Source organism: Gallinula chloropus (genome assembly GCF_964237585.1).
Source record: "Gallinula chloropus genome assembly, chromosome: 1".
NCBI classification, from domain to species: Eukaryota; Metazoa; Chordata; class Aves; order Gruiformes; family Rallidae; genus Gallinula; species Gallinula chloropus.
The window spans coordinates 143923026-143940628 of NC_140085.1; the positions used below are offsets into that span (position 1 = coordinate 143923026).

Here is a 17603-nt window from a genome sequence, read left to right on the forward strand (position 1 = left end):
CTTTCCAATGATGGGTGCCACATTGATCTTTCAACAGAGGGTGGTGCTTGAGTAGCCTCTGCCAAGCTTCATGCATGATGCTGCAAGCCAGCTGGGACTCCTCTCCTGCTGTGTGGCCCTGAGATTGGGGCAGCTGGGGGAGACTGATGGGAGATGTGGGGTTCTGGGAAAGGCTCCGGGCACCACAATGGGATCAGGGTGGTTTTGAAGAATGGGGAAAGGGAAGATGGCAAGTGGCAACAAAGGCTCTGGGACAAGTTCCCCGTGGGAAACATGGACAGCCAAAATCTGTGGCCAAGCAGGGGAAAATGCCTATGTCAGAGACTTGGTGCCTGGTTTTCCTCTTTTCTCTCTAATGGGACTGTAGGAAGAAAGAAAGGAAAGATGGGAGTGGCAAGTGAAGTCCTTCAGGACTGCTGGGACCCAGGCACTGGCTGCTGCCTTGCCAGCACCTGCACCACCAGCAGGCATCACCTGCCTAGGCATGAAACAACACAGACCACACTGGGTACGTGTGATGCCAGGGCTACAGCAGATCCTCGCAAAAGCATATTAAAGAGTCTTAAAGGATCATTGCAAAGCAAGAAATTCACTTGGCAGGTCTCTGGCTTTTCTGAGGTGCTCTTTATCTGCTGTGTAAATCAGAATCATCAGATTCTTTAACCCCGCTCCCCTGTTTTCTTATTTGACAAACTGTTCATTTAGAGTGGTTATGCTTGGTTGTGCCAGTAAATAATAAGTGAGAGCTATCTGTGGATTATTTGGCTGCTAGATTTCTGCAGAGAAGGGCCTGTTCTCTTCTGTGTGAGAGGCAGTCCCTCAGCATGAAGGCAAGTTACACGCCTGAGTCAAGAATGAAAAAGGCCGTTAAAATCTTCATGGAAATCTAATACAGAAGATACACTGGTATGCAAAGTAAATTTCATTAGGGATAAAATTTCTACCTCTAAAATAAATAATTTTCTTTTTTGCTAAAATGACAGAAGATTGCAGACCCTGTTAAAGATGGCATGTTTCTCGTTTAAATCATACCCCATGGAAAAATACCTAATTTAATATAAGTAATTTCTATTTATTTCTGCCTTTCAAAATGGTATCATTATCAGGTTATAAAAATGTAATGTCTGAACTCAGAATCTTTACACCTAGTTTCAAACCAGACCTAATTTTACATCTAAGTTAAAAACACATGAGAGCATACAATCATAATATAACCTGTCCCCTCTCTGACTGCTAAAAGGGCAGCCTACTATAAATAGAGTCCTTGAGAGAAGGAAGGTCTGCTGTTCTGAGGAGGATTTTGAAATTTCATGCCATTCCAGTTAAGAACCAAGCTCTTTAATTCTGGATTTTCCCATGAAACAGACACCCCCAAATAAATCAATAATAATGCAAAATAAAGCAGAAAGTGTTTGTTGTGATCATTTGTAAAGCAAATGTCACCCAGACAGAACTCTGGGAAATGTCGACTGAGCAAAAAACCTTTGCAACTTTGGAAAGTGAGCCATTTGAGATTTTGGGGTCTTGGTTTGCATCAAAAAAGCCCCAATGATTTGGAAGCCTGAACGCTTTCCATGCAGCCCAACTCATCGTGTTGCCAGCGTGGGTGTCGGGGAAGTTGGCAGATAGTCAGGCTGTGCTGAAGTGGGACCATAACTGGATCCTGATGTCTGCACCACACATCAGGTGCCTTCCTTTGAAAGAATTCGCTTGTTCAAACTTTGGAAGTGCAAATACCCAGTGATGTGACTTTTAAAAGCTGGAAACATTTCCAAAGTTCTGAGGTCAAATCCTCGGTGGTTGAAAAACTGGGCTAATGCTACTGAAATTGGTGAAACTATTTCATTTTGTACCAGTGTAAATCTGGTCACTGAAATTTAAAACTGAGTTCAAAGGCTACAGTCAGTGTAAATGAAGAATCATTGCTAGTGTGCACTGATCAGAGCCATTGATGAACCACAAAAAGAATTACCATGGAACTCAAAACATTAAAAACAATTATCTGATTTAAGCTTTCATTTCATGCAGAAAAAAATCCCTCAATCAAAGTAAACCAGAAACTTGTCATTTTGCTATTTACTTTTCACATTTACCGTGAAAAAATGCTCCCTGCTGCCCTAAACTACTTGGGTAAACCAAAAGGTTTGCCTGCAAAGCCAATTTGTCAATGCTGGCTGAAAAGTGTATAAACATACCTCCTTCTCCTGATGTCTGCATGAAAGGCTTTTCACATGTATGGAAAAAGTATTCCATTTTAACCAGCTCAAGCCCTCCAGCTGGGTATGATAAAAACTAAACTATATCACTAAAAACTCCCCACAACTTTAATCTTGCCTCTGGGTATATCAGGAATGAGGGGACAAATCCCTGCTTTGGAAGCTCTGCAGGGCACAGAAGTTCTCTGAATGTGGTCTTGCTTGGGTGTTGAGATTTCACTGCACAGCATGGAAAGGAAGGAGTTTGGGATATGTTGTTTGTTTGCTTTTGAGGATTTTTTTTTTTTTTTAGAAGGAAGAAAAGAAAGACTTCCTTGGATGGGAAGAGACTTTTGCAGCTACTAGGATTTCCAGGATTCTGGGAGTCAGACTGATGGGGGTCTGTAACAGGGCTATAGAAAACTTTTCAATAGGAATTTGGTTAGTTTGATGGTGGGTTTTTTTTTCTAAAAATAATGAGTAGCCATCAGATGACCTGCAGAAATCACCCAGCATGCACTGATTCTGATAAGGAAAGAAAGTGAAAGTATTGCCAAAGGCATGAGTCTAGGAGGAGGCAAAAGTGATTTTGTGGATCTCATCCTTCTCTTAAAAAGTTCTGGATGTGAGTCTTTCCCAAGGCTTACTTAGCCAAGAACTTCTGTAGAGATACTACCAAACATGCCTGAAGCCTTTCAGCTGCAATGTTTTTCAAGGTAAAGCATTTATATGAGATTTGGTAGATCACACCAAGCTACAGGGCTCTGGTGGACTGCTGCTCTACTTTCCCACCAGCATATGTGAAATAGCAAAGGGGGAAACTGCTCCTCCATCCTAAGAGATTTCATAATTTTCACAAGTCAGATTCCACAAATGTTCCAGTTTTTCTCCAGGAGGAAACCCAGGCTGTTCAAAGATCTCACTTATATTTTCTTTCACTGAAATGCAAGAAACCTAGAATAAGTGTGAACCCTTTCTCAATGGCAGAATAAACGCCACTCTAAGAGGGGATGAAAGGATAAAAGTTTTCCTGCAGCATACATCAAAATTGAGGCAGTAATGAAAAAAAGAGGAGATACCTGGATAGGATGTCATGGGAGAGCAAAGTATCTTAGCCCAAGACAAATGTGATCTCCTTGTTGGAACATTTCAGGCCTGATTCAGCCATGCACTAGTCCCCATGGGGAAATCCCAGGCACCTCTTTCTTTGTACATACTTTTTTTGTTTTCCCTGCCCATGGTTCTGCTTCTGTGTAATGTTCCCATCACCCCCCAAAGAGCAAAGGGCCAAGCAGAGTACAGACTGTGTATCGTCCCAGCTGAGGCCATGTGAAGACTCTGTACTGAGGGGTCCCTTGCCCAGCCTGGGCACAAGCACAGCTTGTTTGTGGGACTGGCCTCCTGCAGAAGGCTCCAGCTCTCCCCTAGGCAAACCAGGGCTCCCCTTTCCTTTTTGCCTCCCTTGTTGCCAGGGTCAGAACAAAAACAAGAGCAAGGAGAAAATGCTCTTGAAAGTAAAATAAATAAAAATACAGAGGGCAATAGGTAGATAGCCTTATCAGTGACAAAGGCAAACCCAGAAGTTCAGCTGGGATTTCTTAACCACCTTTGCAAGAGGCAGGAAAAACCAACTGGAGCGAGCACGTCATCCACGGAGCTGGTGCCAGGACACCCTGTTGTGCCTGGCTGATTACGGAGTGATTAAAGCTTGAAGGGGGGAATCTCCTCCCATCTGCCGCATGGACTACTGCCTCACCAAAAGGGAACCGAAATTCCTCCTTTGCAGTGCTGCACCTGCTCTGCAGACTCACCCAGCTACAGCCAGGGCACGATTCCCAAACACACGAGGGTCAGAAGTCCCAAGCTAATGTCCTGTAACTGGACCAGGATGAGGTGCTGCTACTTGCTACGGTTTTTCAGCTTTTCTTAAAATAAGGTGGCAATGAAAGCAGGGTGATTTGTGGGAACAGCGTGGTCCCCTGTTTCCTGCTCCTGGTGCTGTGTAAATCTCAGCTCTCTTTCTTCAGACTGCCAGGAAATAGATACAAATGTATTTATAAGATTTCACTTTCGCAGCATAGCACTAAAAATAGCACAATACATCATTCATAGTACATGTCTCTCTATTCTCTTATCCCACTGCTGAAGAAAGAGAGGCGTAATATTATCAACTAACTGTCCTCCTACCTCTTCCAATAAAGGAAGTTTCAGCTACCAGACTTCCTATCAAGGTTAAAATCCCCTTTGTTTTACAACATGTTCATTGCCTAGGGGGATTGTCATTGCCCAAAAGGAGCATAATGTTCAACTCTCACTGAAATATCAGAAGTAATATCAATAATAAGGAAAACATAGAATTCATTAACAAATTCACTGCCCATAGCTATGTACTGATGATATATGGGAGTGGTGTTCAGAGCATCAATTCAACAATACTTTAAGTCAGTGCTCTTTTGACCCACACTGATGAAGATGGACAGACAGGTTAGATGAGATTATGCCTCCAAGGGTCATAAAAATGTAGAAGTTTCTCAACTGCAAACTGATTTTTCAAAGACAATTACCTGCACAATTTAACCGGACGGCCATTTATGCCTTCCAGGTTTCATATCATTAATGTTTGTTTCTTCCTGTATTTCTTGCTGTTTCACCTACTCTTGCTGGTTTATTTTCTTTTTGCCTCTGATACACACGTTAAAAAAAAAACCTACAAACACTCTCACACTTCTTGTCCTGTGTGATTTATTCCCAAGAAATTAAATTACATTTTTATAAGCCTGTGTTACTGCAAATGATAGCAGAAGATTTGCTGAAAAAATTAATTCCTGATCTGTTGCCGTGAAGCGTCCTCCCTGGCACTGTACTGACTCTGTCTTTCAAAACCAGATGGAAGCAGTCCAATGGTATGATTAACTTCTTAGTCCCTGCAATTTCCTATTGCTCTACTTGCCCTAGATTTCAGGATTGACCTCCTGCTTCACTGCGAAACGCACAGTTGCTCAGTTTGATAAATCACATGAATACTTTTTTGATCACAGTTATCTACTATTTACTACATACCCAGTGAGGTTAATCATATGCTGAGGCACTTCATATGCTGCACACATATACACTCTTCTTCCCAACAGCACTTTGCATATTCTTCATGCTGCCTGCCAGCAATGGGACCTGCTTTCTTCTTACTAACATGTGAAAGACCACAGACCTGCACCTTGCCTCTTCCTGCCCCCACCCCCCCATTAATTCCATAATTATCCACAGACTGATTCTTAAAAGACTTAGCAAGCCAAAGAAAATACATGAGAAATTACTACTCAGACCTCAAACAGATCGTCTCCCCTCAGGTATCTTACGGGAGCTATTGAGAATGTATGGGGTTTCCCACAGGGAGGTGGAAAATATTTGGCTGTCATAATAGCAAATCGCTATCACTTCCTTGAAGAAAAACCCCACATCTTAACTTTTCTTTTTCTTTCTCCAAACACCAAAGGAATTTCAGTATTTAGTATAGCTAGTGAGCCCTCAAAATTGCTCAAAATTCCCTGGGACAGCTCTTCTCCACATTCTCATGCAGTGTTGCAATGCATCCAAATCATGTCTTCAGTGCTGTGGTGGAACAACACTAAACAAACACCAGCAACAGTCAAGGTAGAGCAAAACATCCAACAGTGAACAGAGGAGTGCTACAGACCTTGCTCACAAGTTAAATAAAGGGAAATTGAGCCCCCATTTTACAGATATATCTATTCTATCCTTTTCACTCCACGCCCTCCACACAGGCTTTTCTTTCAAAGCCCCTTTTCACTAGGTCACAACAGCCTCCAGTACTGGAAACATTGTCCTGTGTACAATACATACTGTTACTCTCCCTCCTTCAAGTTCTCTGACTAGGAAGACTGAGGAACTCTAGACCATTTCTGCCACAAAACGTAGCAGTGGTCACCCGGTGCTGCCCTGTGCCATGTGGGAGGCCTGCAACTGTGGGACACCAGCGTTTCCAAACAGCCAAGATTTCCTGTAAGGCATAAACGATAAAAGTCCATATTCCCTGTTGGAGGTGTTCTCTTTTCCCTTGCAAAGAAAACCTGGAAAGTTTAAGCAATGCGCTGTCGCTGCGAGAGCAGCGTGTTCGCTTCTGTGGCAGCGAACACCGTGCAGGCACACTCTTCTCCCGCCAACCTTCGCCTCCCGTGGAGCCCGTGATCCCAGTTCCCTCAGTCTCTGTTGGGACCCAGATCAGCTGTCCCCAGCCAAGGCTTCCCCGTGGCTGTCACTGATTACCCAGACCTGTCACATGAAGCCTGTCTGGCGAGCCAGCTAGCTCAGGCACTCCACTGATAAGCTGACCACACACCGCTTCTCACCCAGGCGACTCTTAGGGTGTGAAAGGCCACGTTATCGAAAAACTCAGTCCAACACAAACCTAACTATGTGAGTGACACGAAGCACATGAGTGTTTTTGCTAACTGCCACTGGACTATTTACTTACTTCAGGGCATCACAAGTTTAACTGCTTTGCTTAATCACAGTTCAAGCAGATACTTGAGAACAAGAAATCTTTGGCTTCCACCACTGAAAGTTTAAAGGCTGCTTGGACAACTGCCTTCCCTGTTTTAAGTGATCTATTAGAAGTCTAAATTGCCTCTTATTGTTGCCTTAATACTTCACAGGCCGTCCCCTCCCTGGCCTCCGAGCCCAAATGCTGTATCTCAATGTGGCTTTGTCTGAAGGAGAAGACCCATGCTACAGATCCCACTGAACTAATCATCACTCCTGTGGCTGCTTACAGTATCAGGGAAAGGGGCTGGATTGTCCCAACTCAACCTTTTCGGTTCAATTTGCCTTGCAGCTGAGTACTAAATATGAATATGTGCATGAACCCATGAGAGGTGGTGCAGCAGCACTTCTGCTCACAAACATCTCTCTCGCCACAGGCATGGGGCTTCTCGGCTTCTCACAAGCCACCACTTGGCTCTCTAAACCCTTCACCACTCTGGGACACAAGGGGAAAAGTTTGCTTTCCTTTAAGGATTTTGAGTGCAACTGGTCAGTCCCATTAAGTTGAACCAGCTCATACCTGGCCCAGCATGCTTTCTGATGCCCTAACCATGATCAGACATGGACAGACAAGGCATGGTTACATGGAAATGCAACGTACTATCCCTTCCGCCCAACAGAAGGGAGGACTGAAGCTCAGACATGCTGCATAGTTCCCACCATGAATGGGGACTGTCTACACTGCTAAATGGATTTTGGTGCTGAGATGCTTTGTCCATCAACAGAGCAAGGTGGTAAATCAAAAAGGTTTAGCACAGCCTGTGCTTAACAGTGTAGGTCTGGGTGGCATGTATGTCCCTAGCAGGACTAGGGAAGTCATTGTCCCACTACACTCAGCACTGGTGAGGCTGCACCTCAAGAACTGCGCTCAGTTTTGGTCCCCTCGCTACAAGAAGGACGTTGAAGTGCTGAAGTGTGTCCAAAGAAGGGCAACAAAGGTGGTGAAGGGTCCAGGGAACTGGGGTTGTTCAGACTGGAGCAAAGGAGGCTGAGGCGAAACCTTATAGCTCTCTACAACTACCTGAAAGGAGATTGTGGCTGGGTGGTGGTTGGTCTCTTCCCCCACGTAACAAGCGAAAGGACAAGAGAAAATGGCCTCAAGTTGTGACAGGGGAGGTTTAGATTGGATATTGAGAAAAACTTCTTCACCTAAATGGTTGCTAAACATTGGAACAGGCTGCCCAGGGAAGTCATTGAGTCACCATCCCTGGGGGTATTTAAAACACAGAGGTGGTGCTTAGGGACATGGTTTAGTGGTTGGACTTTGCAGTGTTAGGTGAACAGTTGGACTTGATGATCTTAAAGGTCTTTCCCAACCAAACCGATTCTATGATTCTATTAAGCAGGTGCTGAGCACAAGCTAGCGAGTTGGATTCTTTACAGGACTTACCAGCTGGGAAAGGCAGGTTTGCCAGCACAGCCATATGGCTGCTGGGTTGAGCGGGTTCAGCTCCCCCGCTGCCCAACGTGCCTGCACTGAGGTCCATGAAGGCAGAGCCAGCAGGGTCTGCCTGTGTCCTCCAGCAAAAGTAGGGAGTAGAATAAGTGCAATTGTGAATTAAGCATGTCTCCCAAGTACCACCCAAGCACTGCAGTGAAGGAGCTATCTGCCCCCTACCACAACGAGAGAGGAAATTCAGTCATGGTACAACATTCTCCTCTCTTCAAAACTCTTGAGCAGACCCACTTGGCCTACACTACAGCACAGAGAAATAAAAACAGCTAGGGGAATAAAAGTGCCCTGTGACCACTGTAAATCTTTACTCCATGGAAAATCTTATCTTGCACATGAATATGAGCTGTGAGTAAATTTAATGTGTGGATTAAGTACTGTGCGGTCTCCCTCATGGTGGGCTTTTCAGCCTAAGAAGAACAAAAGAATAATAATGAGTGTTGTGTTTGGGTATGATTACAAACAGCTGTAATTTACAGCTGGACATTCTCCATTGCAAACGTATACAGCAAGCAAGTGCTTCTGCATTAGTGGAACAGGCTGTGAAAAAAATAGCTTTTAAGTTCAGCCTTAAGGTCAGAATTCTGGGACCATGGGAGTCAATAATAAAATCTACTTCGCTCAGCGGGATTAAGCAGGTTTAAGACCTGGCTTAACCACACTGCTTACTGTTAAATAACAACAGAACACACTGAATATTTTAGTTACAGACATTTTTCTTCATTTGAAAGCTGTTCAAGCAGTGGATATGAGAGCCAGACAATTGAAGATACGCTAGCACTATACCATTAAGGTATATGAGATATGTTCTTGCTCTTCTCTGTCCCAGAAACTGAACAATCTGTATAGTTAGACCACTTTACTGAAGAGCACAATAAAATTAAAACCAAGCTGTGCTGTATAAACACCGAGGGTTTTTCATGAGAGAATGAAAAGCTAATGGGGCCAGTGCATCTTTCCTGACAAAATAGTCAGTGCATGTGCAGAGCAACCTGTCTTCTGGAAGCAGAAAAGCTGTTTCAGTCAAGCTTCTGGGTCACTAATCTTTGTGTTTGCACATAAATCTGCTGGGGGTTACTGTGTCATTCTGAAAACAAGACTGAGTGCAATACACTAAAGAAATCAATGGCTACAAGTTTAAAAAATAGGTATTTTTTTTTCCTCTTCCAGTTTAGGTAACTGTTACCTTTTTAACAGAATTTGAAAATAAAAACTGCAACAAGAACTGCAGGAGAATATTTTTTAAAAAATGAAAATTATGGAGAGCTTTATTTAAGCTGCCTTCTCCCTTGGTGCTGGGAAGTGCTGGTGTGTGACCAGGAGCTCTTAGAGGCTACTGGGACACAAGTAATGAGCAGCAATATTAAAGGCACCCACACTTTAGCCAAGACTAGACAGAAACTGCCGTCACAGTGTGGGTTTTTTGGCCCCCTGCCCTCCTGTTCACTCACTGCAGTGAGGTTATGGGGGGGCAGTGAGACACCCCCCTGCAGGGCGCACCCTCTGCCTTCCCAGCACCCCCTCCAGAGGGAGGGGAGGATGGTGCCCCCATGGCTCAAGGTTGGCAGAGGAGGTGGGAAAGCAGTAGCCTCCAGGCATGCTTGTAGGGGCAGAGGGGGGAATATCTGGTCATAAATACTAAATCTGAGGTGTGACAAGCAACATTTCAGCCCTTTTGTCCTGAGGACGAGGGCAGCCTGCGCCCAGCTCCCTCACCACCCACGATGAGGTAGGGACCATCTATCCATCACCACCACTTTTCTTTCTAAGGGGAGAAAGAAAGTGCACTGCGGGGTTTGGGGCTTGTTGGCCACCTCCAGGGGCAGTCCCAGAGGAACACTTCTCATTTAGCTCAAGGGAAGGGGTGCTGAGGAAAAAAATAAAAACCCAACAGAAAAGCAACCATGTTCTTTATGGTCACGATATATCCCCTACCAAGTGCAAAGGCTGCTTTGCCTCAGGGGCGGGCTTGCACACCTCCAGGGAGAGGGGCATAACGCTGACTCTGACTCCTCTTTCTTTTTGCATTCATCCCAGTTACAGCAAATACTTGTGTGCCCTACAACCACGCCAGCCATTTCACCCGCATCCCATACATTTCTTTTGGGAATTTTTTTTTCCTTAAGGGGGGTGGGTTGGGGGGTGGGTGGGGGGAAAGAAATTCTAAACAAAACGGTGTTTGTAAACTTGAGGGGGAAGGTCGATAATTTTGGCGGTCTTAGCCTCCAAGCAGAGAGAAATGTTATTCATCCATGCACAACATATAATTCAGCCTAAGTGACAGGCTCTGCTCTGGAGAAATCCTGGCCTGAGCTGGCTTCCAGAGTCAATTACCGCTTATTCCCAGGGAGGCGGGGGGCGGGGGGCCAGACGGAGCAGAGGGGGCTGCCAACAAGGCATGGGGAAATTTACTCTGTGTCAGCCTGCATGACACAGTACCTCATTTGTGGATAAATGTAAATCTGCTAGTTCTTTTTCACAGGCACTAAAATGTACAGTCTCTCCTCCCCCATCCCTCCCTCCGTTCCCAAAACTGGAAAAGAAATCAGGACCATCTTAGAAAGCTACCTTATATTTCAATCAATCCTCTTTCATAAAAGTCATTTAAGGTAAATACCTGTGCAGACCTACAGCCCAACTATAACATTTACTATGGCCCAAATCCTGAATTCCTCACTCGGGCAAGTTTCCCATTGAAGTTAATGGATTTTTGGTTGAAAAAGAGCTCAGTAAAACCTGAACAGCGTCTAAGGATTTGGTCCTCTGCTTATCTGCCTGCAGCACTGCTACAGTTCCAGAAGAAGTTAAAAAAATGAATTAAATTCCTCCAAAACACCAATCCCTCCAAACTTAAGGGCATTGTTTTTGTGCATAGAACGTACAGAGAATCTCATCAAAAGAAGAGTAATTCCCAGGGAAAGGATTTGGAAAAAGTCAAAAGAGAACGTCTCGGAATAAATGAAGTACTTATTGCTGAAAAATGAGCTCAGATATATCTCAGCAAACTCTAAAGCTCAGAATTTACTGCATCATTCATGCCTTCTCCAGTAAGTTTCTTATCTCTCGTTTGGTATCACAACAAGGGATTCTGCATACTCTGTATGAAATACAACAAGACTGTGATTTTTGCAGTAATAAACTCTACACATGCATGACAAATCCAAGCATGCAAAATGTTTAACATCCCAGTTCACAGATACTTTGGGGACAAAATCCGATTATGAGTTATATGCCACAATAAATAGGGCTCAACGTTTCATAAAGCAATTTATAGTTCATAAAAATGACAAAATGTACCTGTCAGATAGAACGCGGAGAGCAGATCTCTGTGCTGCCTGCTGGAAGAAAGGGCAGAGATGTTTATTTTATATTCTGACTTGAAAATTACGAGCACAATCAACACTTTAAAAAATGCGTTACACACATTTTTGTCACGTGTCCAAAAGCTTAAACTACCAGCAAAGTAGCGGAGAGTCTATAGTCAAATGGACATTCCAGCCTAGTAAATGTAAAAACACTTTGTTAAGTACGCCATAAACCAGGAGGTTGCCAAAGCACCGCACGCTATTTGAGGTCTGCACTAGTCTATTTAGATGGGGTTTTTTTTTTGCTCCGGTGGGTCCCTGAAAACTCGGCAGGGCTCGGTTCCCTGCCGTCCCCTCTCCCCGCTTCCGCACTCCCACTCCCTCTCCTTTACCATTAGTCTCCTCCCATTCTTCCACAGAAACAAACATCACATATTTGGTTCCTTTTGCGATGAAGCCCGCAGCTATAATTATAAATATCGTGAAACCTGCCAGAGCTGCTGCAGACTTTTCATGAGCGCTGCCATGATAATCTGCTGGCAACTTTTGACTACAGGGTACAGGATTGACCTGTTGCTGGTTTGCTCCTCAGTTTTTGCCTAGTACAACTCTTTGGATGGGGTGGGGAAGCATGGTGCTTGTTCTTGTGTTAACCAGCAGTTCTGGGAATAGAAATCATAGCCTCTCAAGTTTAATAGGACTCCCAAGCCTATCCCTGAGCTAGTTTGCCACTTTATTATTATTATTCTTTCCCCTCCTTCAGTCACTTCAAGTGGTGTGATTCATGCCTTCGACACAGGAACCAGCTGCTAAGCAAAGATGAAATCCATAATGTTTTGAAAATCTACTTTAAAGCCTCCATTCTACTTGGAGCTGCCCAGGGCATCCCCTTCCCAACTGTACCTGTCCAGGCTGTCCCTCACCTGGCACTGAAGGTACAGGACAGAAAGCTAAGCAGTATGGAGAGTCAAGGGGCAGGGAATTAAAAGTTGATTTTTCTCTTTGCAGTTATCAGTAAATATGGTTTCAAAACCATTCCTCCCCAGCGTCTCAGGCTGCTTGGGGGGCTGCATCCCTACTCCAGAACAAGCTGCACTGCTTGCTCAGCACCCAAGAGCATGGAGGTAACCTTTCTGGCTCATCCAAATGCTGCTGACAGGTTGTAAAAAGAAAAACCTTGATAAAACCTGACCTGCAGTTGCAGTTACGGAGTGTTCCACAGAAAGATGTGCAAAGGTCCCCTGAGTGGATCCCGGCAGATCTGACAGGAGTGCAGAAATGCTTTGGGAAGGGTTTTGACTTGACTTTGGAAGCAGGATTTCTGCTCAGGGAACTTTCTGGAATAACTTGGACCTCCTGGGCTGCCTGGGGAGAAGCAGTTTCCTGCATATCACATACCAAACTGTCAGGAGACAAGGGCCATGCCACATCCCCTGTGGTTGATACGGCTCGCAGGAGAGGTTTTTCCTTACCATTGACTTGCAGCACTGGGAATGTGCCCATGCCATGAGCACACTGTTTTTAGTGTGAGGAAAATAATACAGGGAGTTTGGTATTTTTTACTGCCTCCAGCAAGTCATCCTATTTGCACACACTTTGGATACAACCCTGTCCACACCATCCAGGCCACTGGGTTACAGGACAGGCCTTGATGGGAGCAGCCCCTCTCCAGACCAGCAGACTGGCACTATTTTTACTCTCTCCTCTACAAGGGGCCCATTAATAACAATTTCACCCCACTTCTTGCACATGAATGCAAAATGTAGGTATTATGGCTTACTCTTTCTTTTTAGAATCCTTTTTGAAGTCCTGGGCCAACACAAGTTGATGTCCTCCTATGTCTGATCACTGTCACTAGCAGGAAGCTGTGTCCATTTTGGGTTCCAAGCTGCTCAACTTTGACACTGACCCCTGCACTGAGTTACGCCCTTGCCTCCAAATTGCAGGTGATTCCTCTCACTATCGGAGCCCTCTTCCATGGCCAAGTTGTGTGGCCACCACTCAGGTCACCTCTCCTTCTTTCCCATCAGCAGCCAGGGTTAGTCCTTCCCTCACAAGCAGCCACTATGTGGCAGTGCTGTTCAAGCCACTTTTCATGTTTCCCTCTCTAGGCCCAGGCCACCACAGGTGGGATGCAACAGGTTGAAAAGCTGATCCAGCTGAAAAGTAACACTTTTCCATCTGTGATGTGAGAATGAGAATGGGACTGTGGGGGCAGCGTGAAGCAGAGACCATCGTGGTTGAGGTAAGAGCATGTCTGCCAGGGAGGTGGCTTTCACCCAACATCGCTCTCAATCTCTTCTGGGCAGTTGCAGGGTGCTCCTGGAGCAAGGTAACTTGGTGGCTCTAATAGCCAGAGGGCACCGAAGGAGACAGGCTGCTCTGTAGCCACAGTCCTCAGGTAACTTATGGAGACCTCAAAAAAGCAAAGGTAGACTTGGGTGACACTAAAAGCCCCTCAAGTGGGGATGTGGGGTGTATATCAGTCTTATATTTCCTTAAAATCCCTAATTTTGAGAGAAGAAGACCTGGATACTTTCTCTTCCAGTCTTGATGAAAGCTGCTCTCAGGTGGAAGAAGAGAGGGCTCTCATCAGCGCTAACCAAACCAGCCCACATGTTGTGGGGACTGCAGCCTCAAGTGCCAATCTTAAGTTTCCATCTCAGAACATCCAGTTGTTGACAGCTCTTGAGAAGGTCATCCATTCTGGGTAAGAAAGTGGGTTCAGAAGACAGGCAGGGCAACAGAGAGAAATGTACAAGTGCTTTCCGGTGAGATCATTCTACTTTTTCCAATTAGCTTCTCATTCTAAGTCCTTTAATAAATGTCCCTCTTCATCAGGATGCAATGCAGATTACATGGTGCACCTCACTCATCGCTTGGTGGCTGCATATTCTGTAAATGAGACTATTGATTTCCTTCTCACACGGTTTAAAAATACAACCATGTTTGGTTGCATATTTGTGTGACCCCCTGAGTTGGTAATGGCCCCATTTCTAAATGATGGGGGAATAAGTTCCAGTTGCAAGTTTATTCTTCCTCCCTGGAGAAACAGTTCTATTTCCTGCAATGAAAGGCAGTTAGCAACTACCCGGCAGTTTTAATTCTAGCCTATATTGCTCCCCTCTCTTGGAGAAAGTGAGCTGTTGTAATTAAAAGTAGCTAGCAGTTCCCTAGCAAGTATAAATACTTGCAGCCACTAATTACAGTCTGCTCTCTTGTTCTCCTGCTGGAGGATTGGGCTGCTCAACTTAGGGGAAATATCTGCCCTTGCTTCTCACAAACAGTTTTTTCATGGTGACCCCATTCAAACTCATTCATGAATCCCCATGGAGGGTCATGACCCGTAGTTTGAGAAACTCCTGGCTACAGAAACAGCTTTCTGTGATTTATTATGTTTCTAATATGCTGGTATTATCTATGTAACAATGTAAGCAAAAGGGTGGTACTTAGTATCATATACTGCTTCCATGAATATTTTTTTAATAGCTTGATTTTGATTATGCTATTTAATTTGCATTTTATTTTACATCGTTAACAACTTTACTGAGGCCAGCTCATCATCCATCAAGAAAGATGAGAATATGTTCTACAGTCTTTATTATTCCTGGAAGTGGGTGACTACGCTGCTTATAGAAATTAAGGACAAGAAATAATTTTGAAGTTTGATATTGCTGACAGAATTTAAAGATCTCCAAGATTTATCACTAAAAAGTGCTTTATGGGAAGCTTAAAATTCTGTTGATAGTGATTGAGTTATACTTCAATATGTTCACCAGCAAGGAGTATAATCCTGAATTTTCAGTTCTTGGAATCAGCAGGGTTTCTGGTGGAGGAAGGCTCTCCTCAATATGAACACGGATATTGGAAGCCAACCCACCACATAATAACTTTAATGCTGAGTAGGAAGCAGGGAAGGGGAAAAAAAATAATCACTTAGGTGACTCAGGTACTTGGGCTTGAGAAACCAACCACAGTAAATGAGATGAATTACTCCTTTTCACTACATCAAGAGTTGTAAATTACAGGATAGTGGCTGGTTAGACTGCTTCGTCACCCACCTGAGCTGGCTATAGATACACTTAGGGCTGAGTTTCATTGATCTGCCTATAGTTCATTAATCATTCATGAAAGATTCTAGCTGTACCCCAAGACTACTGGGACAAAACAAGTTTTCAGCCAGCAGTAATCAAGTTCAGGTTCTCAATCTCCAGAGATTGCATCTCCTTTCTCCATCTTTTATTGCAATGAGCCAGAGCTTGGGAACATAATCAGCAGATATTCAGGTTTCAGTGTGTGTTAAATGAGCTACCAAAATTACTTGAAGTGTCACAAGTTGCAATCTGTTGTTGAAGGGAAATCAAAGAGGAAATTAAATACTTTCATTGTAATTGGGACTGAGCAGCGAGCTAGTTCATTGTAATTGGGACTGAGCAGTGAGCAGAACGGGTTGAATACAGCTATTGAGCTGGAGATATGGGAGTGTTAAGAGTGGTCCCCAGAAATCCCTTTTTATTTTTCTTATTTTCCTTTTTTTTTTTTCTTTACTTTTTTAATCTGGTTGGAGCAGAATTGCTTCATAAACTGCTGGGCTTGCAGGCATTTTTGGATAAGAAGCAAATGAGAACTACTGCAGAATGTTCTGCTGGGCTTGGAAGAGTATCTTGGAGGCACTGCAGGCTGACTGTGAATACATTTTCCTATACCTCACCCTGGGAATGCTTTGGCAACTAAAAGCCAATAAATTGACTGTTGGCAGATTCAGGCGTTTTGTTCTCCATCTTTTTCTGTCCTGTGGATTAATCGCTGTTATCACAAGAGAGCTCAGTTACAGCCACTGTATGGAACTACACCAGATTTACCAGAGACTTCACTGAGATGGCACAGCTGAACACAAGGTGAGAATTTGAACCATTTCTTCGATGACAGCATAACAATCTATGCCTACCTGTGTGTGAGTAAACTGCACTGCTTACAGGGCACCTTGTTTATCTTATTCAGGTGGTAGGTGTTGCACTGGAATTGTGTAAGTGAGCATCTCCCATATCAGCAGCCACCCAGGACCGTGGGTAGCAAGCTCTAGATGCACTTTTTCCAAGCCAGGGTTATAATTATACAGTGCCATTTGGAAACCAGACTAGAATGAGTAGTTTTATATCTGTCTTCTTTTATGTTTCATATACCTTCCACGTTGGTTCAGTTTTAATTTCCTAAAGCCTTGTTTGTTTTTATCTTTAATCCTTAACTAGTGAAGCCAGGAAGAAAATTTTGTGAAGGGGACAACCTGACTGCATACCATAGCTTCAGCCACAGGACTCTCTGGAGCCTTATTCCAGCTTCAGATCTGGGAGCTGTTGTGGACCTAGAGCAAAACTTCTGGATAAATCTCTTATGGTGAACTCCCCTCAGTCCAACCACTCACACATGATTTTTCACCTATCATGCTAAGATAAGAGTTTAATCCAACTGTTTATAGGCACCTTCTTCTGCCTGAGATGGAGCTGCCTTCCAGCCTCACAGCTCCTCTCCCTCCACAGGTGTTCATAGACTGTGACCAGCCACCAGCCCTGCTGTAGACAAGCTCAGTTCACTGCACAGATATCTTCACTCCAAGGCATATTTTCTGAAGGTGTTAGGCAACCATCTCCTTCATCCTGAAACTCTCTTCAGTTTTCGGTGTTCTCCTTGAAAAGTGCAGAGTTGCAAAGTGTTGCAATGATGCTCTCATCAGGGTTCGAAACAGGTAATGAAATCCTCTCACACCTACAGACTTGCCCAGCTTAAATGCCTGTGAGCGTTTTGTGGCCACAAGAGTTTCTTGAGGAGCCCAGGTCAGGCAATTTATTGTAAGTGATGCCTAATGTGCCTTCTCTGACTGCATCATTCTGTACTCTTCACTGTTCCTGGGGGTTTTGTTTGAGGATTGCTTTCCAGTGAGGATTTCTGAGGGATTTAAAATCACTTGTAAACTGCAGCTCAAGTGTTTCTCTGTAAATTTGCAATATAAATGTGTGAATGTGATTTTCACTGTCCAGTTAATATTTATTTAAGTTTTATGGGCTGTAAGACTTAAAAGGGTCCCCCTTCCTTCCC

The 17603-nt window shown here is 44.1% G+C and overlaps 1 protein-coding gene across 1 annotated transcript in view; it reads right to left on the reverse strand.

Annotated features, from left to right (window-relative positions):
* The window catches only part of AFF3 (ALF transcription elongation factor 3), a gene marked incomplete at both ends in the record, with an annotated part of 332199 nt that overhangs the window by 69648 nt on the left and 244948 nt on the right, over positions 1–17603 (reverse strand). Inside the window, one exon of the mRNA XM_084279299.1 lies at positions 11503–11543. Within this exon, the coding sequence (XP_084135425.1) occupies positions 11503–11543 (41 nt within the window). The remainder of the gene's footprint in view (positions 1–11502; positions 11544–17603) is intronic.